The following is a 24,040-nucleotide window of genomic DNA, read 5'->3' as shown; positions in this document are numbered from 1 at the left end:
CTTTCCTCTTCTAATTAACTTTGAATACAACTGTCATTATGATGTGAATTAAATCAATGTCAACCCTGAATCCTCCTCACCTAATCCTGGCCATCATGTTATGCATACATTGAGAGGAAGCATAAAACCGTGTATCATCCCTCAGGACAAAGTGGAAGTTCGGACCAGAGCAAAAAAATTAACTATTCTTAGTATCCCTTAAGACCATATCCCTCCACCCCCACCTTTTAAAAATAAGTATTATAAGTTCGTGGAGAGACACAACAACTGAAAGTAGTTTCAAAACCTGTTGATGAATGAGATATAGATGTATTCACTATTACTGCACACAGCAGAACTAAGACCAAAGAGTAAGATTTGATCCAGTGGTAAAGCAGCCCAGCAACACTGGCCAACACAGCCTGCCTTGCAAAGCAGAGAGCTACCGTTGCTGTGTTGTTCAAGATGAGATGTCAGCCATATTGGGGAGAAGAAAAAGAGTCCTGTAGTGAATGGGTGGTTGAACAAGAGAGGCTGACCCTACCTAGTTTTATGATCCTAAGATTTTAATTTGGAGGATTTGATTAGAGTATGATCAATTCCATATTAAGGACGTAGGGATTTTTTTTTTTTGTAGCTGGCTTTTTTATGGGTTGTGTTTTTTGTTGTTGTTGTTGTTGTTTTTTAAGTAGACTTAAGGCTAGATGTGGTGGCTCATACCTGTAATCACAACACTTAAAGAGGCAGAACATGAAGAATTGCTTGGCCCCAGGAGTTTAAGACCAGCCTGAGCAACATAGCAAGACTTCATCTCTACAAATATCAAAAAAATTAGCTGGGCATGGTGGCACATGCCTTCAGTCCAGCTGCTTGGGGGTCTGAAGTGGGAGATCACCTGAGCCCAGGAGATTGAGGCTGTGGTAATTCATGATTGTGCCACTGCACTCCAACCTGGGCGAGAGAGTGAGATCCCGTGTCTCAATAAATAAATAGCCTTACCCTGTGCTTGTGTGTGTGTTTATGTGTATGTATGTATCTTTAATGAGCAAGGCATAATGATTCAGAGTCTATCCTCTCTCCTACTCGCATATCATTAAGATACATGTAAACAATGCATGAGTCTTTGGAGATAATTACCAGGCTGCCAGCTGTGTCCTGGGTGGGCAATAAATACTACATGCAAGGAAGTGCTATTATTATGAATAAATTTCACATATTCCTCCTAAGTAATGATTTAGATGTAGAGATAGTACTACTCCCTGAATTAAAACTTTCATTTTTAATCTAAAAGAAATCTTTGGAAAGGGAACTTTGAAAGGTCTTTTCATGTTAATGTCACAGAAACTATATATGGAACATTTTTAAATAAAGTAGCTTAAGTAAGCAATAAAGAACTTAATTTTTTATCGAGATTAAATGGTCAGGATGTAGACATTTCATCTCTAAGTTGATGAAGTGCACTAACAACAGATCATTTTCTGCTCCCATCAGCCCAACGCCGACTGCATGGATGACTTGCCCACCGACTATGAGGGTTCCCTGGGGGGTCCACCAACCAACCAGATCACAGGTGCAAGCGACACGACAGTGAATGAAAGTTCAGTCACTTTGGACCCAGCTGTGCGGACTGTGGGAGCCTTGCAGGTAGTCCAGGATGCAGACCCCACACCCCAGGAGGGAGAAGTCATCTTTACTACCAACAGTAAGTTCCGCTGTGCTTGAAAGTGACATAGCCAGATGGGCTGTTGCCTTGTGGGAAATGGAGAAGGATACCTTTTCTAGAGAAGAAAAAAAATCGAGTGAGTATATCATTGCTAGGCTCAACAGTCATACCTGTCTGGTCCTTAGAAGTCCAGCTCTTTCCAGAGCCAGTAAAGTAGACAGCAGCCCCCCGCCACTCGTGTCTGTGTGTGTGTACTCTTACCTGCCACCACACCACCAAGCCCTGCACCGTCTCCATGTTTCCTTCCCCATGGTTACTGAGAGGTAAGGTCATGGTTCTGGCCCCTCAGATTGAAAAGCAGGTGAGAAAAGTAACTGGGATAGGGCACAACCCTACCCAATAGTGTGCACACGTGTGTGTGCATGTGTGTGTACACACGTGTGTTTGAGCCCTCCTGAGTGTGCATGCAGTTGCACGAGCTAGTCTGGAATATGTGCAGGAAGCTGCTTCTCTGTTGCTGTAGGTCTCAGATGTAACTGACACCCCTGATCATTTTTGCAGTACAGCTAATCCCTTGTACATGGTGACCTTGCATATTAAAATACCTTCTGGGTGTTTTTCCCCGTCTCCTGCATATACAGTCACTGTCCTGTTTCATTTGATGGTAGTTATCATAAAAAATATTAAAATATCTGTATTAGCATCAAACTGAGGCAAAAATCTCCAGTATCTGCCATTCAGTCTAATATAATAGAGATAAAAGCTTTGGGAGTTCTGAGAAAATCAGCATGTAAACTAGCTTAGGTTTAGGGTTAAAAGAGCGCATGGATATTGCAATTTTTAAACAAAGTGGACTTCCTTCTCTTGATAGAAGTAACCTATTCACTATAGAAATTTGGAAATACAGAAAAGAAGATTTACATATCTGGGGGGTACTTCCTTGTAAGTCAGTCCTTTTCTTTTTAAACATACTTGTGATTTTTATAGAATTTATAAAATCATACTAAAATGTAAAGATATGCATTTTCTGATGAAGAAAAAACAGTCTTTGTTGTTGAAAGAAAACAAAAAGAATAAAAAAGAATGAAAAAATTCAGTCAGGGCATCACTACCTAGAAATAATCACTCTTAACCTTTTAGTGTGTTATTTCCTAATTATCTTTTATGATATAGTTGAGATGATCCCAAAGATTTTGAATGATTATAGTCATAGCGTATTCCCAGGACGCTGACAGCAGGCAACTTGAAAAGGAACTTGGTGAGAAATATCTGCCCATGCCGGAGTTATTAGCTTTGATACATAAGAGTTTGAACTTCAAAAACTGGACTTATAGAAGTATAAGGATCTCGGATTGAAATAGCAACCATTAGACATTTAAAAACCTTTGAAGATGGATGGATTTTGATCCCTTTGATTTGAAGGTCTAGACTAGTATTGTCCAATATTAATATGAGTGGAACCCTAAAAACAGAATTTATTTATTAAAAATTATCCTTCCATGTTATTTATCCTTCCATGTTAAAACGTCAGTCACCTTCGAAGTTTATTCTTCGTTTGATGCAATTCACCTATCAAGACGCTTTTTCCACTGCTCAAATCAGTTTCTCAACTCGTCACTGTTGATGCCTTTTAGTGCTTCTGCCATTTTTCTTGTTTCATCTATTCCACATTGGCAGAACGCTTCCTTTGGAGCAGTTTGTTTGTTTGTTTGTTTGTTTTCCCATCCGGAGAAACAAACAAATAACAAAAAAGTCACTAGGGGCAAGATAGGGTGAATAGGGGGGTGGGACATGGGAGTCACGCTTTTTTGGTCAAAAACTGCTGAACACTCAGCACAGTGTAGGCAAATGCGCTTCTAAATCACTCATCATGAAATGAGCAAACGTGTTGAAAGAATGTCCAGAAAAATTCACTGAAGCCAGACACAGCCTCTCACAGCAACGCTAGCTGGTACACTGATGCTTACCTAGTGACGGACACCTGTGGTGTGAGAGACCCGCCCTCCAGAAAATAATTCCATTTTGGGGTGTTCCCCTTCTTAAAAGCCACATAAGTAATTTTAATTTGTGACTTTTAAGAAGTAAAAAATATTTTAAAATAAATATTTAAAATAATATTTAAAAATAAATGGATGAAGTTAATTTCAATAATATATATTGCTTAACCCTACATAGTCAAAATATTATACAGTTTTTTGGTACTCAGTCTTTCAAATCTGGTATGCATTTTACCCTTACGCCACATTTTAGTTTGAACTAGCCACATTTGAAGTGCTCAGTTATCACATGTGGCTAGTGTCTACCATATTGGAGAGCATAGATTTAGAATCCCAGTAATTTAAATGGAAGAACCTTAAACATAAACTGTTACCAACATAAACTTCTAATTTTTACCATGATAAAACTGCGGCCCAGAGGAGTAAATGTCTGACTCAAGTCAAACCATAAGTTATCTTTTTAGTGAATAAGATGGTCTCACAACTTTTGCATTTATTGGACATCTTTGGTTACCATCACACATAGACCATTGGTGACCTTTGGGAAATATATTGGAAGGCCTGATAAAATTTTGCTAGAAGTTGAAAAACATTTAAGGCATGAACTTTTTTAAGCTCATGAGAACTAAGCTTTAAAAAATGTATAATTATCCTTGCAACAAAACAGTTATACTGTATTATTTTCAAAAGAAAATGTGTCATCTGTCAGATTCCGTATTTTAAACAGTGGCTACATACTTCATACATCTAGTGAAGCCCAGATGACAAAAGAAAAAGCTTAAGGCCTTTTAACTTAAGGCAGGTTGAATTACATCCAAAATAAAGTAGATTTAAATACATTGTGGGTCAAAATATATGCAAAATAAAATAGAATAGTATTGTCTATTTCCATGCCATTTGTAATGCCTAAGCTGTTTCTGCATAAAATAGACTCTTAGTGTTTCGGTCAAGCTTGAGGTAGAGTCCTTCTGTTCACCAAAGAAGAAAAATGCCAGGTAATTTCAAAGGAAGGTATTGGTAAAGATAAATAATAAGATAAGATAAACAAGGGCAATAAGATCATATCTCTAGTCAGAAGAATAATGGTATATATGAATGTGGCTAGCAATGTCAGTTTCTTGGTAGAGACACCAAATTTTTCTCACAAAATGAGAAAGTTGTTTTATTTATTGAGACTTAACAGAATTTTACAAACAAGACTATTCTGATGAAATGTTCATGGTTTGCACCATTAACCAAATGGCTGTTGATTCCTTCAGGATAAAAGTCTCTGCTCTATATAGGTTTTAAATTGCCTTCTGCCCTACCCAAATAAATATTCCATCAGTAAATGAACGAACACAAATGCATGACTAAATGAATAAAAAGATGCATATTCTCATCAATGTTGTTGCAATCAACTCTAATGCTATCTAAAAATAATGTGAATGAAGATATAATTATAACTGAGGATGCAATATCGCTATAAACCACAAGTAAGGTGGACCTGGAGGTTGGACCCGATTTTCTCCAAATGACTATTTTCCCCCCCTCATATTTCCATAGACCCACAAAATTACGAGAAAAAGAAGACATAACAGTAGTTAAGAAATACATTGTGAAACCACGTACTAGGCCCCATTTTGAGCCTTTTTGGTATACTAGTTCACAACAGCCTCTATAAGGTAAATATTGTTTTTATCTTCATCTTACTATGCAGAGATGGAGGCCCAGAGAGATTTAAATAACTGACTCCAGGTCATAAGCTAGTGACAGGTGGAGCTGGAATTCAAAACAGGCCACTGGCTTTGGCGCTGCTCAGCTGCATGGCACTCAGAGAATGAATATGAAGAGAATGAACACACTTGCTCACTCACTTCTTGTTGAGTTTACTTATTCATTTCTTTCATTTTTCTCCATCTCTTCAAAGATCAAAAATTTGTTGAGTTTCTATGTACACTCTTATTCCAACCTCTGTTATTCCTTTCCTGGCAAATAGTACTGGTGTACACAGTAGATCAAACGTACGTCAGAGTCATTTCAGCACTCACGGTGCGAAAATGTAGAACAGATTGCCTTTACAGTGAAGATGGAAAAATCTGGCATTAAAGGATCATCTTCAGCTCCGAGGGAAAAAAAAAAGAAAAGCATTTATAAAGCCAAGGAAATCCAAGCTTGTAGGTCTGACATTGGAGAAAGACACTCTTGCATGCATATTTTTAATGTGTCTGACATTCCATCTTTTCAAACCTCACATGGCAGCCCCAGATCACACAGCATTTCTCCTCAACCTTTGTGCAAGGGGTCATTTGTATGAATGCCCAAATGTCACTCACTCTGTCTGCAGGCCAGGTCGTGCCAAAAACACACTCTGCCTTCTGACTTTCCCGAGCTCTGACTACAGATTGTTGGGTTGCCTCTGCAGGGGAAATAAAACAGCTCCTTAGGACCAAAGGAAAACACAACTAAGCAGACAGCCCTATGCATTCAGAGACTGCAGAGAGGAGCTAGAGAAAGACACAAAATATATGACTTTCTTACCCTTTCTTAAAAATATTCAATGCCATTCCACATCTCCTCAGGAGGGCCTGAAACCGTCCCTTTATTTTTCAAGGAGGTTGTTGATGTCACCATCCATGTTATTATTCCCAAGTCCTTCAGCACTGCCTGGGGATACTGCCACTTGCCCCTTTTTCCATCTCAAACCAGAAGGAACCTACAATCAGCCCGTGGCAGTGGGTCTAGGCAGAATCAAAATGTCTCAAATCTGTCCCTGTACATTCTGAAAAGCATTTGGCACGATATGTTTGGTCAGGAGACCCGGTCTTCAAGCTTTGCAATACAAAACAATACAAATGAATGAGCGTAGAGGCTAAAACTTGGCCAACTGAAATGAAAGATGGTATGGGTTTCCTGTGGGAAATTTCCTTTGCGAATTTCTCATTCACTCTGATTCTTAAAGAAAGAGAAGTGTATCTAATATGTTGAGAAGACATGGCTTGAGATGCCTGGTCATCCCTCAGTACACACAGAAGATTCCAGGACACCCCCCTGCCCTAGCAGATACTAAAAGTTGAGGGTATCCAAGTTCCTTATATAAATGATGTAGTATTTGTATATAATCTATGCACATCCTCCAGTATATTTTAAATCATCTCTAGGTTATTTATAATACCTAATACTATGTAAATAGTTGATAGACCACATTGATTTTTGTATTTTTATTGCTGTATTGATACAGCATCTTGCTCTGTCACCCAGGCTAGAGTTCAGTGGCACAATCACAGCTCACTGCAGCCTCAAACTTCTGGGCTCAGGTGATCCTTCCACCTCAGCATCCTGAGTAACTGAGACTACAAGCGCACACCACCACACCCTGCTAATTTTTTTAATTTATTGTAGAGATTAGGTCTCACCAAGTTTCCCAGGCTTGTCCCCATCTCTTGGGCTTAGGCAACCCTAATCCTCTCACCTCGGCCTTCTAAAGTACTGGGATTACAGGCAAGAGCCACCGTGCCCGACCTATACTACTTTTTTTTTTCTGAATATTTTTCTGCCATGGCTGGTAGGTGGTGGAACCTGAGGGTGTGGGGGAACATTCAAAATGCGTCTTTATTTTTGCTGCACTGGTATTTAAAATGTATTAAGATTGAGTGGGTTTCACATTCCCCTGCCCCTGTATGAAAAGTCCAGCAAGCCCAGGAATTTTCTACTTATTCTTAGGTAAGTGACAGTTCTAAGAGTCCCTTTAGGTCCTAAACACAGACAATTTTTTATTTTCCTACTGGGCCCCTTCCCATGTCATTGCTACAGGTCAGGATGGGCAGATCTCTGTTGCTTACTAACAAGACCTTCTGCCGGCCCTTGTGCATCCAGCAGTCCATTTTCAACCTTTGTCTCCAGGGCTCCCCTTACCCCTCCAGGAGCTCCTCTGGATAGGGCTCATGTTGATCCCATCCACCTCTGGGACACTGACACACCATTTGCCCTGGCACTCCTCTTCCAGGGCGGCATCAGTCTCTAGCCTTTGACCCCACGCAGGTCTTGGACTTCCTCTCTCAAGGCTGCAGGCAGGAAGGAAACCTGAGTCTACACAAGTTGGAGTCGATTTTTGCTGAGTCTAACCTACAGGGAGTACATTTCAAAACCCCCTGGGGGTTCCCTTGCAGTGACCTCTCCCAGGTATGGGGTTGGGAGGTGCTCCTTCCCTGCCCCTTTCACTAGGGGAGTGGGATTCAACGCTGTCCATAGACAGTTTCTTTACCAATCTCCCCACCTTCCTCTCCCTCTTTCCCCTCTTTAGTGCCTCTAAATGGGGAATGGGGTCAAGAATCACAGGACAGGTGCCCCTTCATATTCCTTCCCACCCTGCAGAGGGGCAGGGAGAAAAGGGTGAGTGGTGATGGGAGAGTCTGTCTTGTGCCTTTTTGCTAGCCACAGCTCTTCAGTAGAAACTGAGGCAGAAGGAATTCCATGGAAGTACAAGAGAACTGGTTCCTGAACGTCTTGACAATCTTTCCCCTGGGGACCATATTCTTAGCCAATATCTCTACTAAACTACAGTCGTGTGTGTGTGTGTGTGTGTGTGTGTGTGCGCGCATGTGTGTGTGTGTGTGTGTGTGTGTGTGTGTGTACAATCCTGTGTGTGTGTGTGTGTGTATATTTATTTATGGAGTTAGGGACTCACTCTGTCACCCAGGCTGGAGTACAGTGGCATGATCACAGCTCACCGCAACCCTGACTTCCAAACTCAAACAATTCTTCTGTCTCAGTTGCCGGGACTATAGGCATGTACTACCATGCCGAGCTGGTTTTTTTATTTTTATAGAAACGAGTTCTCACTGTTTTCCAGGCTGGTCTCAAACTCCTGGCTCAAGCCATCCTTCCACCTCGATCTCCCAAAGGGCTGGGATTACAAGTGTGAACCACTTGTAGCCAGCCCTTTTAAAATAACCTAGAGTGATAAGTTAGCCTTTTTGAAAATAAAAATATGCTCATACTCTTCAAAATACACTTATGAGACAAAATTGTTAAAGCATGGCTGAAGTTGCAACACAGAAAGAAGTTGTTTTCATGCCAGCTCTAACACCTGCCACTGCAGCCACCCTAGGATGTGTAAAGGAGTTGCAAGAGTGAGTAACCATATCTGCTTGGTTGACTTGCATAGGAGCCCAGAATGACAAAGGAGCTGCCCTTGACTATGGATAAATATGGCGGCTAGTCCCCTCCCTGAGAGTGATCTCCCTTCGAGCCTATAAGATTCTCATTAGCTCCAGAAAGATGATTGCTTTGATTTGTGAGGAGATTCCATTGTGGCAGACAAAAGAATCAGCCAGCCATTTAAGGTTGATTCATTAAGACTCCACTGTCATCTCCCCTTCAGGAAAGAGTTAAGCCACCAAGGACTACTCCACAGAATGAAGCACTGGCAGATTGTGACAGTGCTCTCAACAATCACCTCCATGTCTCTTAATGTGCTAGGTTCCCAGAAAAACATCACCCCTTGCTTCTGAGCCTTCCCATTCACTAGCTCAGTGGCAGCTTCAACAGAAGGGCAGTGTTCTGAAGAGCCAAGATCTTTCTACTAAGCATACGCCTCCATCGTGAAGTTTACCTAGATGGCACTGTCTAATCCATAACTCATAAGGTTTTCTATTCCTCCCCAAATTAAAAAAGAAAAAAAAAATCACATGTTGACCCAGGATTCTCACTCCAGACTCCCAAGATTTTCCTGTCTCGTATGTCTGGTACCTCTGACAGGAAGGTTGCAGATCTCCAGAATCACAAATAGCCTGTGAGAGAATTCATCAGTTTAGACCACTTGGAGCACCCAGCCTGGGTGTAACACAGCCATTCACCTGGATGCAACTTGTCTTCCTGAACTGAGGTGGCTCGGGCCAGAAAATTCAATCCATTCATGGCAGGAGGTTGTCTCAGATATTCTGAGTTGTTCATTGACAGCACCGTGTCCAGTTGATTAATTTCTCATGATGCTCTGACAACTGTCATGTCTCAGTAGCTGTTCCCAGAGTGAGCCAGGAACAGGGCTGTGGGGCAGACCTGCACTTTACCAGACAGTGAAACACTGCATGTGGATCTCAGTAGCGAGGCAGCCGCTGATGGCAGGAAACACAGCTGGCAAGCCAGCACTTTTTCGACGTCTGTGCAGGGTATGGCGTAAATAAGATAACATTTCCGTTTGCATTTCGGTTCTAAAGCAAATCATGGGGAAGCGCTATTATTCAGAGATTAAGAAAGCAGAAACGACTGAAAATGCCTTTTGGCTGACATAAGAATTGGCTCTGAAAATTCAGAGTCTGAAGGTTCTGTAAGTCAAAATATTTCAGAAGTGAAATCCAATGACTCAGAAAAAGGCAAAGTGTAACTGGAACCACTTGAAGTAAGATGATGTCATAGAAACACCACTAGCCAGAGGCAGGAAATGTGGGCCTTAGTCCCGGTGTGGCCTCCAATTAGCTGTGTGTGCTTGGACAAGTCACTTAACCCTCTCTACATTTCTCATAGGCAGTTGTACTAACAGGTGATTTCCAAGATTCTTTCCAGGCCCTGTACTCTGTGATTAAAATCAACTATGATTAGAATCCCTGTCCTGGCACCTTGACAAGTCTTCCTAGGAAAGGCAAAAGATCTCACGTCCCCTGCAAGTGCTTTTTGTCACTCTTCTCCTTCCAGAACCACTGATTCAAACTAGCAAGCAACTGTGCCCTTGGCTCTCTCCCCACACCACATTTTTAAGTGTGACCATGGAGGGTCACTGTGAGATCCAACGTCTGCCCTCCTCTTCATGTCAGATGAATGCTTGAGAAGGCCATGGGTAGCTCTGGCTAGAACACAGGTGGCCTTAGGCTACAGCTGGAGCCTGGTGTCCTTCTGGGACTCCATACATTGTGGACCCTGTCTCAGAAAACATCTCAACACTCTGCTCCCAGAGCGCTCTTAAGTAGTATTCACCAGATACTTATACAGACTTTAGTGTCGATTTTAACAATAATGGCGATGATGTCACACCATTTAAGCCAGAATACCGTGCAGAGCAACTCTTTTCTATTCTGGTTTATTTTATTTTTTATGTTTTCAAGTCAAGGTCTCACTCTATTGCCTAGGCTGGAGTGCAGTGGCATGATCACGACAATGATGCCTCATGACAGCCTCGACCTCCTGGACTCAGGGGCTCCTTCCACCTCAGCCTCCCAAGTAGCTGGGACTACAGGCATGTGCTACTACGCCTGGCTAATTTTTTTTTTTTTATTTTTTGTAGTGACAAGGTTCCAGCCCAGGCTGGTCTCAAAATCCTGGGCTCAAGCAACCCACTCACCTCTGCCTACCAAAGTGCTATGATCACAGGCATGAGCCACCACGCTCAGCTTACTCTGTTGTAATGTTGATGCTAGACAATGCGGGGGGGGGAAGTACTGTGTTTTTTCAACAGAGTAGTATAGGTGTAAAGTATTTATTTACCTGTGAATACACAGTATGGTATGTATCTGTACATACATTTTTGTGTATTTATAATACTTTGTATTTTTGTAGTAAATACACATATATTGTCTTATTTTCTCCTCTCAGAGAAGTGGAGGTGGAGGGAACTCTATGACATCATTTGGAATTAGTATAATCTCCATTTTATCCATGAGGGTGTGGAGGCACAAGTGTCACATTCAGAGCTGTTGATCCCAAATCAAGGAAGAAAAACTCTCACATCCAACCCCAGTTCCAAGGTCGTCTATGCTATATGTGAATCTGTGCATGTATCTGTCAGGTAATTTGGGGAAATTAGTGATAATCACCTAAGAATAGCTCCAGTTCATCTAAATATTTTAAAACTTTATTGTACTTATCCCCAAATGAGTTAAGCTCCAGACATTTTATTAAAGATTTAGCTTAACTCATGGTAGCACGTGCCTGTAATTCCGGCTACTCAGAAGGCTGAGGCGGAAGGATCGCCAGAGCCCAGCAGGACGAGGCTGCGGTGGCCGGGAGCAGCCACTGCACTCCAGTCTGGACGACAGTGAGACTCCAACTCAAAAAAAAAAAAAAAAGATATAGCTTAACTGATTAAAAAGCTGAATACTAAGTATATTTCTCTTTTTCTTTATAACTGTGAAATCTGAGGCAGACAAATGTTTTGTAAAGAACATTTAATTTAATAATTGAGGTCAATCCATTTTTAAAACAGCAAGAATAAGAAATCTGTATATCATCTTTTAAGGATTCGAGGATTGTGCTCTCCCGGAAGAAGGAAATAGCTTGAATTTATTGACTGGTCTTTCCGTCCAAGATCTCAAAGTATAACTCACCCATAATATCTTGTTCTGTCTTCATAATATTCTTGTACAATAGAAACAAACAGTAATATCTTTCCCAAAATGAAAACCTGAAGCAGTGGGACTAAATTGAATTTCCTGCCCTAGCCCAATTGTTTTTTCAATACCGGATAACATGGTTAAACTAGTTTCCTACAAAGAAATGCCGGAAAATCTCACTTGTTCTAAACAAATTCTAGAGTTAGAAATCTAATTAAAACATACCCATATGTGGTGATTTAAGTCTCAAAGGCATAAGGACTGGTCTTCTTGGTAAAGGAACCATTTAGGGTCCACTTGGGATTTTTTGATACATATGGTAGATTAAACCCACAAGGTTTTGGGGTTGTTTTAATTTTATGTTATTTTAGGTTCAATGGGTGCTTGTGCAGGTTTGTTCTTAGGTCTATTGGGTGACTATGAGGTTCAAGTTTCTAATGAATCTGACCCTCATCCTTGTGCCTATGTGTGCCCAGAGTTTAGCTCCCACTTATGAGTAAGAACACATGGTATTCAATTTTCTGTTTTCTGTGGTAATTCACTTAGAATGATGGCCTCTATCTGCATCCATGTTGCTACAAATGCCACGCTTTCATTCTTTTTTATGGCTGTGCGATATTCCATGGCATATATGTACCACATTTTCTTTATCCAGTTCACCATGACTGGGAACCTGGAACCTACAGGTTTATCTCTGCTACCTAGCAAAGTCTCACCAAAAGATTTTTAAGATATAAACCCATGTGGACACTAAGAACTGAAAAAATATAGCAGAAAATATGTCAACAAATTTTGGATGATGAATGAGTTGAAATTTGCTTGCCAACGTGGAGAAAGCTGCATCTAAATGCATCCTAAGGAGCAAGCCCTTGGGAGCCTCGTGCCCAAGTGCCCAGGAGAGCCTCAGAGGGTACCAGCCAGCCATGGAGATTGTGGGGCAGGGGGGAGCGGTACTCAGAAGGAGACTGTTTAAAGGACTGTCCAGAGCGCATTTACGTCCCCAGAGTCCCTTCCCTATCCTTAGCCACCTGGTGGTTGCCTGAGGCCTTTGTTGAGGTCCTTCCCTAGGTGGCAAACTCTGCCCATGCACCCTACACCTTATTTCTTCATTTGAGGAATGAACGGACAGCAGGGATGGCTAGACAATTGTGAGAAACCATCCCAGTTAAAAAGAACCTAACAAATAAAAAGAAACTCCAAGGAAACCAAGATAATTTAGAACTCAGAATTCGGTACACTGAAATTTATATCCCTCCAGAGATGTGAGACAATATTGCATCTATGAGAAAAAAAAGCAGATGCTATGTGAAAGAGGTATTTTCTGAAGAGAAAGAGCTCTTAGAAATTTTTTTTTAAAGGCAAAGTTGAAAATTCACACAGAACGATTAAAAAGTAAAATGGTTTTTAAAAATTCCTAGATAAATGATAAGAAATCAAGTGAAAACTAAGAGACTATTTGTCTTGTTAAAAATTGTTATTGGTATGATCTAAAAATTTTTTTTAAATTTATTTAAAACTTAAAACAAGGAAAAACAAAATAGGTCCATTGGCATGCCACTGAATAATTAATTCACTAATTCAAAACATACTTGGTTTTACCATCCCCTGCAAAAATGTGCTTTTTACCATAGTGAAAATTATGCCTTTGCATGACATACTTGGCTTCAGAAAATGTGTATCCAATTTTAAAGAGTGTTTTCTTTTTGCATGCTACATTTGTGTTATATTTGCAATATTCTAATGTATAGGTTCATTTTATAAACTAGTGATGTCCATCTTTACCAGAAGTAAAATTACTTCCTGGTGCTTAAGCTAGTAATTTGGAGTTACCCTATATTCTTTCCACTCTATGGTCCTCCACAGTAAAACAATCATTCTGTCATTTTAATGTCTCTCCGTGTGCCTCTTCCCTCTGCTGCTGCTGTAATTCAAGCCCTTGCCACCCCTTATATCCCTGTGTCTGGGCTTACCATCATCCAGTCTGTTCTCATTCTGCTTTCTGGGGAGTCATTCATAGAAATCTGACTGTTGTCACTGTTTTACTCGAAACAGTCTTATGATCTATGAACTAGAATCTCCACCTGGCTAATCTAACCCAATCATGATACATTTGGTCTCTGCCTCTCGACTCTCTCCCTGGCTTTTCACCACTTCCACCTACACTTTACACAGAAGCATTTTAAGCCTCAGCCACCCTGTCCCCGAGGCTTCTCCCTCTGCCTGCCAATTCCTTTGTCTCCTCTGCTGTGTTCTCTGTGGTGTCTTCTCTGCTCCTCTAAGCAGAATTGGGAATTTCTTCTATAATAATCTTCTTTCTCTGTTATAAGTTCTTGATGTCCTGTTACCCAGCTGAACTTACAGGTCCTCAAAGGGTTTAGACTCTGTGACTTTTCACCTATATGTCCCCAAACCCAGCACAGTTTATGGCATACAGTCAGATTTACTAACTAGTAGTTGGATGAATGAGTAAATGTGTTAAATCTTATGGGAAGCCAACAACAAGAAAGTAGGAGAGGCGGCATTTATGGATTATTGAATGTCAGGCACTCGATAATATGTGTTGAATTAGTGAAATAATGATTTGATGGGATGTCAACTGAACTTTTTGGTTTTCCTTATTTTTAAATTCATTTTTAAAACAAAGGTTTTTTTTTCTCAATTTTTATATCACACCAATAATATAGTTTAACAAGACAAATAATTTTTTATCTTTCACTCTTTATTTATTTATTTATTTATTTAATTTTTAGTCTGGGTCTCACTGTGTTGCTCAGGCTGAAATGCAATGGGTCATTAATGGTTTACCAGAACCTTGACCTCCTGGACTGAGGTGATCCTTTCACTTTAGTCTCCCGAGTAACTGGAACTACAAGCATGTGCCACCACACCCAGCTAATGCTTTTTTTTTTTTTTTTTTTTGTAAAGACATGGTCTCACTAGGTTGCTCAGGCTAGTCTCAAACTCCTGGCCTCAGGCAATCTTCCCTCTGGCTTCCCAAAGTTCTGGGATAACAGACATGAGCCATTGTATACAACCCTTTTGCTTTATTTATGAATTGTTTATCTTTTATCACTTATCTCGGAATTTTCATTAATCATTTTATCTTTTAATCATTCTATGTGAATTTCGTAGGGACTGCAATGTGCATTTGTGTTATATCTGCTCATAAAAGGAGGAATACAACTTCCGAGAATATTCAAGATGAACCAAGGCACCAGCACATGAGTCTCCTTATGGCCAGTTCTCCTGAAAGTACATGTGACCTCACCCCTGTGTCATGGAGGAACACATTGTCAAACTGGTCCCCCACCACAAGGACGGAGAGAGACTAAGGTCTTATGGAGATGGACTGATGATGTATTATTTATCATTATTGATATTGTGCTACACAGCAGAAATGGGATTAAAAGCAGCAGAGAGAGATGAAATAGCAGAAACAGTAATAAAGGAAAATCTTATGCAAAGGCTCTGACACCTAACTGCACCTACATTTCTGCAAACACCCTGGTAATGTCATAAAAATAAATGCCCCGAAACCAGTGCAGACTTACATTTTGTTTTATACCCTCAACACAACTCTTATTTTTTTTTTATATTAGCCCATGATAAATGAAAATGACCCTACTGTAAGATAACTTAGGGTTCAGAAAACCACACAACTTTGGAGTCAGACTGATCAAGGCTCAAATTCTGGCCTAGCCGCATACTAGCTGTAAACCAGCTCATTTAATATCTCTGAGTCTCAGTTTTCCCATCACTAAAATTATCAAAATAAAACCTGTCTCACAGGTTTGTTGTAAAGATGAAATGAATCCATGTATATGAAGTTCTGGCTTAGTGCCTGTAACACAGTAACCCCAAATCTGAGAGGGCTTGCGTGTAATGTTTACCTGTTCCAAGGAAGTCACCTGGAAGTCTGGCAGGGAAAGACATTGGTTTATTACAACTTACAGGAGGCACTGATGGCCGCAGGTCGGTGAAGAATTCGTGCCTCGAGGCAGTACAGTGAGTTTTGGTTTCCGTTTATTTTTAAAGTAGAACTATTTTTTCTGAATTTTACAGGTACAGGTTTTTTTTTTAGTTTTTTTTTTATTTCTTTTAAATTTTTTGAGTTGGAGTCTCACTCTGTCACCCAGACTGGAGTGCAGTGGCACGCTCACGGCCACCCCAGCACCGACCTGCTGGACTCCGGCAATCTTTCCACCTCAGCCTTCCAAGTAGCCAGAACTACATGCATGCACTACCGTGCCTGCCTAATTTTTTGATTTATTGTAGAGATGAGGTTTCGCCAAATTGCCCAAGCTGTTCTTGAACCCATGGGCTCAGGCAATCCCCTCAGCTTGGCCAGCCAAAGTGCTGGGATCATAGGCTTGAGCCACCGCGTTTGGCCAATGAGCAGTTTTATAATCAAAACAATCAAGTTAATCATTCAAATTCCCATATGGTATTTATAGTTACCTTGATTAAAAGTGACAACTACATTGCTTCCAGCTTTCCTTGATCACCTGTATCCCTTGAGTCATTACTGGCAATATGCATGCCCTTCAGAGACCAGCTTTGGCCAGAGACCACTCTCTGAGGGAGGTCAGGGGGAACAGCCCATGTCCAGACAGTACCTCACACTCTGAATTATTGACACTCAATAATCCATAAACGTTACCTCGCTCCCCACCCCGCATGCCACCTCTTCATGAGAATGAACATTGGTCAGACACATCACAAGTATATATTGATGCAGTTGAAACTGATTGATATAAAAATATCTGCAAGGCACCTTTGTCATCTAGATTCCAAGGCGTATCTCCAAGCCTGGAAGCTCTGAAATTGTGTCCTAACCTATCTGCCTGTGGGGTGAAACCTGATATCTCCTGGTCTACTTCAATTATCAGAATTCCTCAAGTTTCTGAACCAGAACGACTTGCTTACTTGTAGCTATTTATCTTTTCCACTAATTGATCATTTGAGTACTACCAAGGCATTAGTTACAATCTTTATGACCATGATCTCATATAAAGTAATGACTGTCCTTACAGCACCATTTACAGAGAAACCTCTCAGGTTAGCAACATCAATGCTAGTCAGTCCATCAATCAGTCAGCAGCCATTAGTTTTATAAAGTTGTAATGACACCCTTTCTATATATGACTCAGTATCCGTTATGTTCGATGGACAGTGCCCCTACCAATAACATTAGTGTTTTGAGCATAGTTACCTGCAGACAACTGATCTGTGGACAAACTAGTGATTTCAGATTTGCTCAGTCTGAGTGTTCTTTTGTGTTTATAAGTTGAACCACAGGGAATGACTTGGAACAAAAACTTTGGAAATATCCACTGACATAAATGTCCAAGTTTGCAGTAAGTAGCCCCCCACCACGCACACACACACACACACACACACACACACACAGAGAGAGAGAAAGAGAGAGAGAGAGAGAGAGAGAGAAAGAGAGAGAGAGAATCTACTAGGAGACCTTTTAAAATACTAACTCACTGTCTTCTTCTGTGGTGGTTCTAACTGCAGTTTCTCCCTCCCTTTGGGTGAAAAATTTGGAGGGAAAACTTCTGGAGAAAGAAAATGTATTATGGTTTAAGTGATTTAGTAGAACTCTCCTCCTCTCATCTATGCATTCCACAGCTGTTGTTAATCAGTTAGGACACCCTCCACTTTGTTTAGATAAGTCTGGGAATGCAAGGATGGTTGGTAGACTGCCTTTCCTCCCTCCTTCAGAGGTTTCCCATGGAGCACACATGGGGATGCCAGGATGAGACTCACGCCAGGTTCCCTGTTCACACACATTCACATGTGCACACTCATGCACACAACCACCAATCTTCAGGGCCTTGGCTGATCATCCAGAATTGCTAGATGCCATTAGATGTCTAGGAATGATCAGGAATGATTCTAGGCAGAGGTGACAAGCTGGTGCCACCTGTGACTCCTCCTCCTGCAGACAAGTTGTGTTTGGTCCTCAGAATGCTTCACATAACATTCAGTTCAGAACCAGCAATTCCATATGGCAGATTTTTAAATATGAACCTGAATTTTCAATTTGAAAAAATTGGAAGTTGCAGCAGTCCTGGGCCTTAGGGTGTCACTTGGTACCATCTGAGTCGTTGCAGAGACAATGCATGTTCTCTGCAGTTCACTGCAGCTTTGAACCTCCAAATTTAGGGACAGTTTCAGGGCAACAGTGCTTCCTTCACGTTAAGTGCTGTCTAAGAGGAGATCGATGTTTTGAATATTCCTACTCTATCTCATTTTTTTAAATCCTGTTGGTAAAATCATGCAGGGAAAGAGTGCATGTGCCGATTAGCCAACAATACACAATTAACATTCTGACTGGTAACTGCTGTTCACAGCAGGGTGGAACAATAAGTAGATTTATAGACTAAAGTTCCATCAGAAATTTTTTTGTCAAACAAATCATTCATTTCTATAAATAAAGACTTATGCTTTAACCACAGCTGTCAGCACAAGAAGCTATTGGCTGCACTTAAACTCCTGCTGTGCAAGAAGAAAAGTGGAGTGATTTTGTTAGATAAAAAAGAATACCATAATAATACTGCCACTGATATTTAAATGAGGAGTTAATTAGAAAATAGGATTTGGAAATCAAAGTTTAAGCAAGAACTCAGTGGATTAAAAAGCATGTCTTCCCTGTGAAAATATTGAGATAAACTGTGTGCAGAAGACATCAGCACTTGTATATGCAAGCACACACATGCATGCATATGTGGAAAAATGCATGCATGTGCACACGTGTATGCCAAGCACACATGTGTACACAAACCTGTACCCATGTTCTTATATGCATATCATGTGTGATATGCTGACATATCTAAGGCAGTACTTATAAACACATGCACACTTGTGCATTTTCATAGCACACATGCATGCCTGCACACATACACATTTAATATTTGGTTCCATCAAATTTATGTCATAGCAGTCAGTCATGTCTCAGCAGGGATACTTGAAATTTCTGGTCATAGCTCTCATGATTACTCCCAGAAATGAAACTATTGTTCCATTTTGGCTCACGAGAGAAAACAAATCAAAACTCAAATTTATGCATCATTTTGTTTCTTCAGTGGACCTAAAGGCACTCTAATGTCTGAACAAAGAAAATGTGCCCCTACAATAAGGCAGTCTCGAATTTGGGGTATAGTGTCTTTCTAGTATCCAGGCTCTGTGACAGAGCAACACCTTTATGACCAAAGAAAATTTTGTGTGTCCATCCATTCTGAGCATTAGTGGTATCTTCCTCTAGGGAGTCATCAGGGAATGTGGTCAAATGATAACAGCACTGGGAAGTGAAGTGTGGGTCTTTGTTAGACAACAGAGAAACATCTTGCAATTTCCTATTCCTAGTTTGTATCCCAGAAAATAATAAGTTCTCGGTAGTGAAGCTAAGTCAGAACCCAGTCCTGCCACCTGCCGCCTACGTAACAGAGAAAATGGCTCCACCTCTTTTCCTCATCTATAATGTGAAAGTAATTAAAGGAAATCCCACCTCGCAGCATTAAATGTAATGTAAAATCCTTAGAAAGGTGCCTGTTCTATAATAAGCTTTCAAGAAATGCTCACTCTTGTTACTCTATAGGAGAGAAGATAGAGACACTCACATTATTCAAAATATACCATGAGCCAGGAATCTGGCGGAGAGCTATACATATTTCATTTAACCTTTACAGTGATCACTCTTTTACATGAAGAAACTGAGCAGTCTAGGAACCATGTCAGAGATACCCATGGAGCAAATGGCAGAACTGGAGTAGGAACTCTCTTGTCTCTCCCACCACAGTCCAGGGGTCTTTCTCAAGTTTCTCACACCAGGGTTTCTCAAGTATGGTGTGTCCACCCAACCTGGACTGTCATTGGTGTGCAGATCCCTGAGCCCTGCCCTACACTTATTCAATCACAGTTTCTAGGATTTTCACTTGTTTCAGGTCGTCTGGGAAATCCTTTCCAATACCAAGGTTTGACAACTTGTGTCTGCCAAAGGAGAACAGAACCCAGGACAACTCACATATTCTAAACAGTCTCTTATCCCTATGGTCCATTGAAGTTTTATCAATATCTACCCTCATAATAATTTAATTCAAGGGTAATGAAGTCAGAACCTTCTCTTCAATCAAACTCTACCTATTTCTTGTCGACTCGGCTTTGAGAATTTCCTAACTGAACACTTCAGTGCAATTTTGTGAGCCCGATCCTTGTGTGGATTCCTCTTAATAGATTCCTGCTATCTACCATGTATACAATAAAGGTGACCACTAGATCCAAATCCCAAAGGAACATCCATAGAAAATACCAGTAGGTTTTCATTCAGGTGTGTCTGACCTGTGACTGCTATAAGGCTGAATCCTAGCAGCCAGCATTGCTATTTTATTGCTATTGTAATTGCTCCTTTGCTCATGAAACTTTGCAGTCCTGAAATGTGACCTGCATGCTGTGATGTTGGCATTCACTTGCATTTTAAGTATAAGAAGTCATCTCAGAATCATCTTCTGGGAAAAGGAAGTATTTCCCATAGAAAAAAAATTTTTAAATCAGATGCTAAAATAAATCCTTGATCTGGTACTGCAAAAGATACATTTTGAAAGAATTACAGTTGGTTTTCTCAGATGCATAATTTTTCTGAGGAAAGAGCTCTTTGATGTCATAAAATTAATGACTAAAAGGAAAAAGGTAAGGCGGCAAGGTTACACTTTATAGTTCCTTTGAGTGCATGGTAGCTAAGATCTGCAACATGGAACTAATTAGTTGGTAAATGCTAAACAGCGTGATCTTCCACCAAAGTGAGAGTCTAGAAAATATGTTCTGGGAGCTTGATAATTGGAAGAAGGTAATAATGGTAAGAATGCAATCTTTCTCTGTTTTTATTTTCCTGTCTTCATGAACAATTATAGTTATGGAACATATGAACATGACTTAGTGCTCACAATATATACAGCTAATTTCCTGCCACGTTAAATATGTTTTCTCCTTCCCAGGCATATTGTTGGGACTTTATATCGATGCATATCTATGCTTATGATACACTCTACTCCCAGGCTGTCCCAGAGCCTAAATATGCATCCTCCCCTTAAAGAAACCATATCTCTAAAAACACAGACATAAAATGGAAAAAAGATATGCTCACCCAGATGCTGGAATTACAGTCCAAGTTTTGAGGGGGAAATATGGATACAGTCTCAGAAATCCCAACCAGATCTCATGCCACCTGTGCCCCCGACCGTCTCCAGGAAATTTTCTCTTATAGGGAGTAGAAGAAAACCAAAGGTGACCTGGGACTCAGCCTTCGGTGGGTTAAGGAACAGGATCTATCAAGTTTAAGTTCTCAAAGACCTTTGCTTCTTTTTACCCGTCTTGCAGAATCCTGGGGTGAGAAAGTTAGCTCTCCAAGGAGGTCCTCTGAATTGAAGATGCTCCCTTGGTATCCATGGAGACTCAGGCAGCTCAGCCCCCGATGAGGGATTTTTATGGGTTTTGGTGTCTTATGGATTTGTAACCGCTCCACACCTTATTTACTGTTATTGACAAAGCATCCCACATCACAGAAGAATGTAGAAATAATCTCAGACAGCGTTTCTTCTGTGGCAAAGAAATATAAGATCATTGTAAGCAGGAAAAAAAATATTCATTGAAGGCTGCATGGTAAAATGTATTTGACAATGGAACACCTACAATTTGGGATGAGGACCATGCTTATGGCTGCAGTTTTTTGTTTGTTTGTTTGTTTGTTTGTTTTTTAATGCAGGTAAAAAAAATGTGTATTGATTGGGTGCTTTTGGAAGATATGGACAAAATGATTAGTGTAGCATTGAGCAACCAAAGGGAAGGTAAGGCAGGAGTCCTGTCTTGGACAAATATTTAGAGTTATTTGTCCTAAATATTAATAGGGTTAAAAAAAAGTAGGGGGAGGGGGTCTCATTAGAAACACTAGTAATCATTCCAAACAGCAGTAGCATGATCCTTTCAAAAGAAATCAAAATTCAGAACCTACGTGGGCCACATGTTGAAGTGACTTTCTGTCGTGGAAGGTCACCAAGCATTTTAAGAATGATTAGGAAAAGGCGTTATTGTATAGCACTATGAAACAATCTAGAAGACTTCATTAGATGTTAATCTGGAAGTCTGTTTTATTAATTAAACAAAGTTGTTTCATCAATAATGTTGGTCAGTTGATATCATATTTATTAATGCCTTTTTAAAGCAAGTATGAAATTGCCCCTCCTCTGAAGGAATTTAGATTCTAACAGATGTAAAACAGATGTGTACAAAGTAGAAGTTACTTTGCCAAGTGCTATTTCTTAAAAATAGGTCTCATTTGCCAGACCTACTAACAGCTTTGTCTACATAAGGGATTTGTATAGCTTTCATTAGTTTAAAAGAGAGAGAGAGAGGAATGATCACTCTTCAACTGGTGGAGGAAACACTAAGACCTTAACCCCCACATTAAATTCCAAGAATTCCCACTGGGCTTGTTCAGAGGATTTGGTCTTTTGAACACACATTGAAGAATATTAGGACGAAATGCCTCTGTCTTAGATTTTGCATCCTCAATACCGGAAAATTGCTAGCTTTTAAGTCATTTTCCTAATTCTGTATTTATTATGGATACGTTTACCCAGTAGTGATAATCCAGCTATAAATGGTACCTTTTCCATTCTCCTCACCTCTTCATTTTTAAGCTTTACAAGCCCACTGAGAGAACAATTGGCTTATTCACACCACACCCCTGCCAGCTTCAGAGGCAGAATTCCACGCAGTGGCCCATGTTCTTAGGGAAGTGTTGAGATTGACTTCAAAAATATATGGGAGCTAAATTGTCACAAAGATTAAAATAATAGATACTGGGGACATCAATGGGGGTAAGTAGGGAGGGAGGTTAGGGTTCAGAAATTACCTGCGGGGTAAAATTTTCACTATCTGGGAAATGGGCCACCTGAGACCCAAATCCCACCACGACACATGTCCGCATAACAAACATACATGTGTACCCCTGATTCTAAAATAAAAAATAAAACTATTAAAGAGAAACAAGGACACAGAAAATGGCCTTAGAAGATACCTAGTGAGGTGGAGGCATTAGAAAAAGCAGAGATGAGATCTTTTGCTCATATAAATAAGTAAAACACTTGGGCTTCCTGTGCAGCCTAGACTTTGGTTTTCTTATTACTCTATGGACTTGCCTTGACGTCTTGGTGTCATGTACTCCGCATAATATTGAAATTTTAAAAAAGTATGAGTCCCCTTCCCCAGTGTTTCAGTCTTTTAAAAAAAATTCAACACCGGCCAGGCATGGTGGCTCACACCTGTAATCCCAGCACTTTTGGAGGATGATGTGGGAGGATTACTTGAGCCTAGGCTTTAGAGTTCAGCCTGGACACAGAGCAAGACCTCATCTCTACAAAAATTAGCCAGGTGTGGTGATCGTGCCTGTAGTCTCAGCTTCTTGGGAAGCTGAGGCAGAAAGATCACCTGAGCCCAGGAGGTGGAGGCTGTGGTGAGCTGTGATGGTGCCGCTGCACTCCATCCTGGGCGACAGAGTGAGAATCCCACTCATAAATAAGTAAATAAATAAATATGCTGATTTTTTTTTAGATTTTCTCATTTATTCGTTTAATACATTCAAGTGATAACTTTTGTGTTTCTTTTATTTGTATAGAACTGGGGATGGAGTCTTGCAAAATGAGCACCTGACCTCAGAGAAATTACAATCTACTCTAATGAGGAGGAAAAACATCCGTGGGTGGAATATTTAAATAATGAAATCAGGCAGTGTCTGGAATATTGTGGGTTACAAGTGCTCTTTATTTATTTTATTTTATTTTATTTATTTATTTATTTTTTTGAGTTGGAGTCTCACTCTGTCGCCCAGACTGGAGTGCAGTGGCCGCTCCAGGCCACAGCAGCCTCGACCTGCTGGGCTCCGGCGATCCTTCCGCCTCAGCCTTCTGAGTAGCTGGAACTACAGGCATGCGCTACCACGCCCAGTTGATTTTTTGATTTATTGTAGAGATGAGGTCTCGCTGCCCAGGTGGGTCTTGAACCCGCGGGCTCAGGCAATCCACTCACCTCAGCCTCCC

At 40.6% G+C, this 24,040-nt stretch overlaps 1 protein-coding gene across 1 annotated transcript in view; it reads left to right on the top strand.

Annotated features, from left to right (window-relative positions):
• RNF150 (ring finger protein 150) overlaps positions 1-24,040 on the top strand; it is a gene marked incomplete at its 5' end in the record, with an annotated part of 98,296 nt that overhangs the window by 53,750 nt on the left and 20,506 nt on the right. Inside the window, one exon of the mRNA XM_008051753.2 lies at positions 1,471-1,681. Coding sequence (XP_008049944.2) covers positions 1,471-1,681 — 211 coding nt within the window. The remainder of the gene's footprint in view (positions 1-1,470; positions 1,682-24,040) is intronic.

This window comes from Carlito syrichta, unplaced genomic scaffold (assembly GCF_000164805.1).
Source record: "Carlito syrichta isolate Samal-C Ts95f unplaced genomic scaffold, Tarsius_syrichta-2.0.1 Scaffold230908, whole genome shotgun sequence".
NCBI classification, from domain to species: Eukaryota; Metazoa; Chordata; class Mammalia; order Primates; family Tarsiidae; genus Carlito; species Carlito syrichta.
This window is presented reverse-complemented; position numbering and strand designations above follow the sequence as displayed.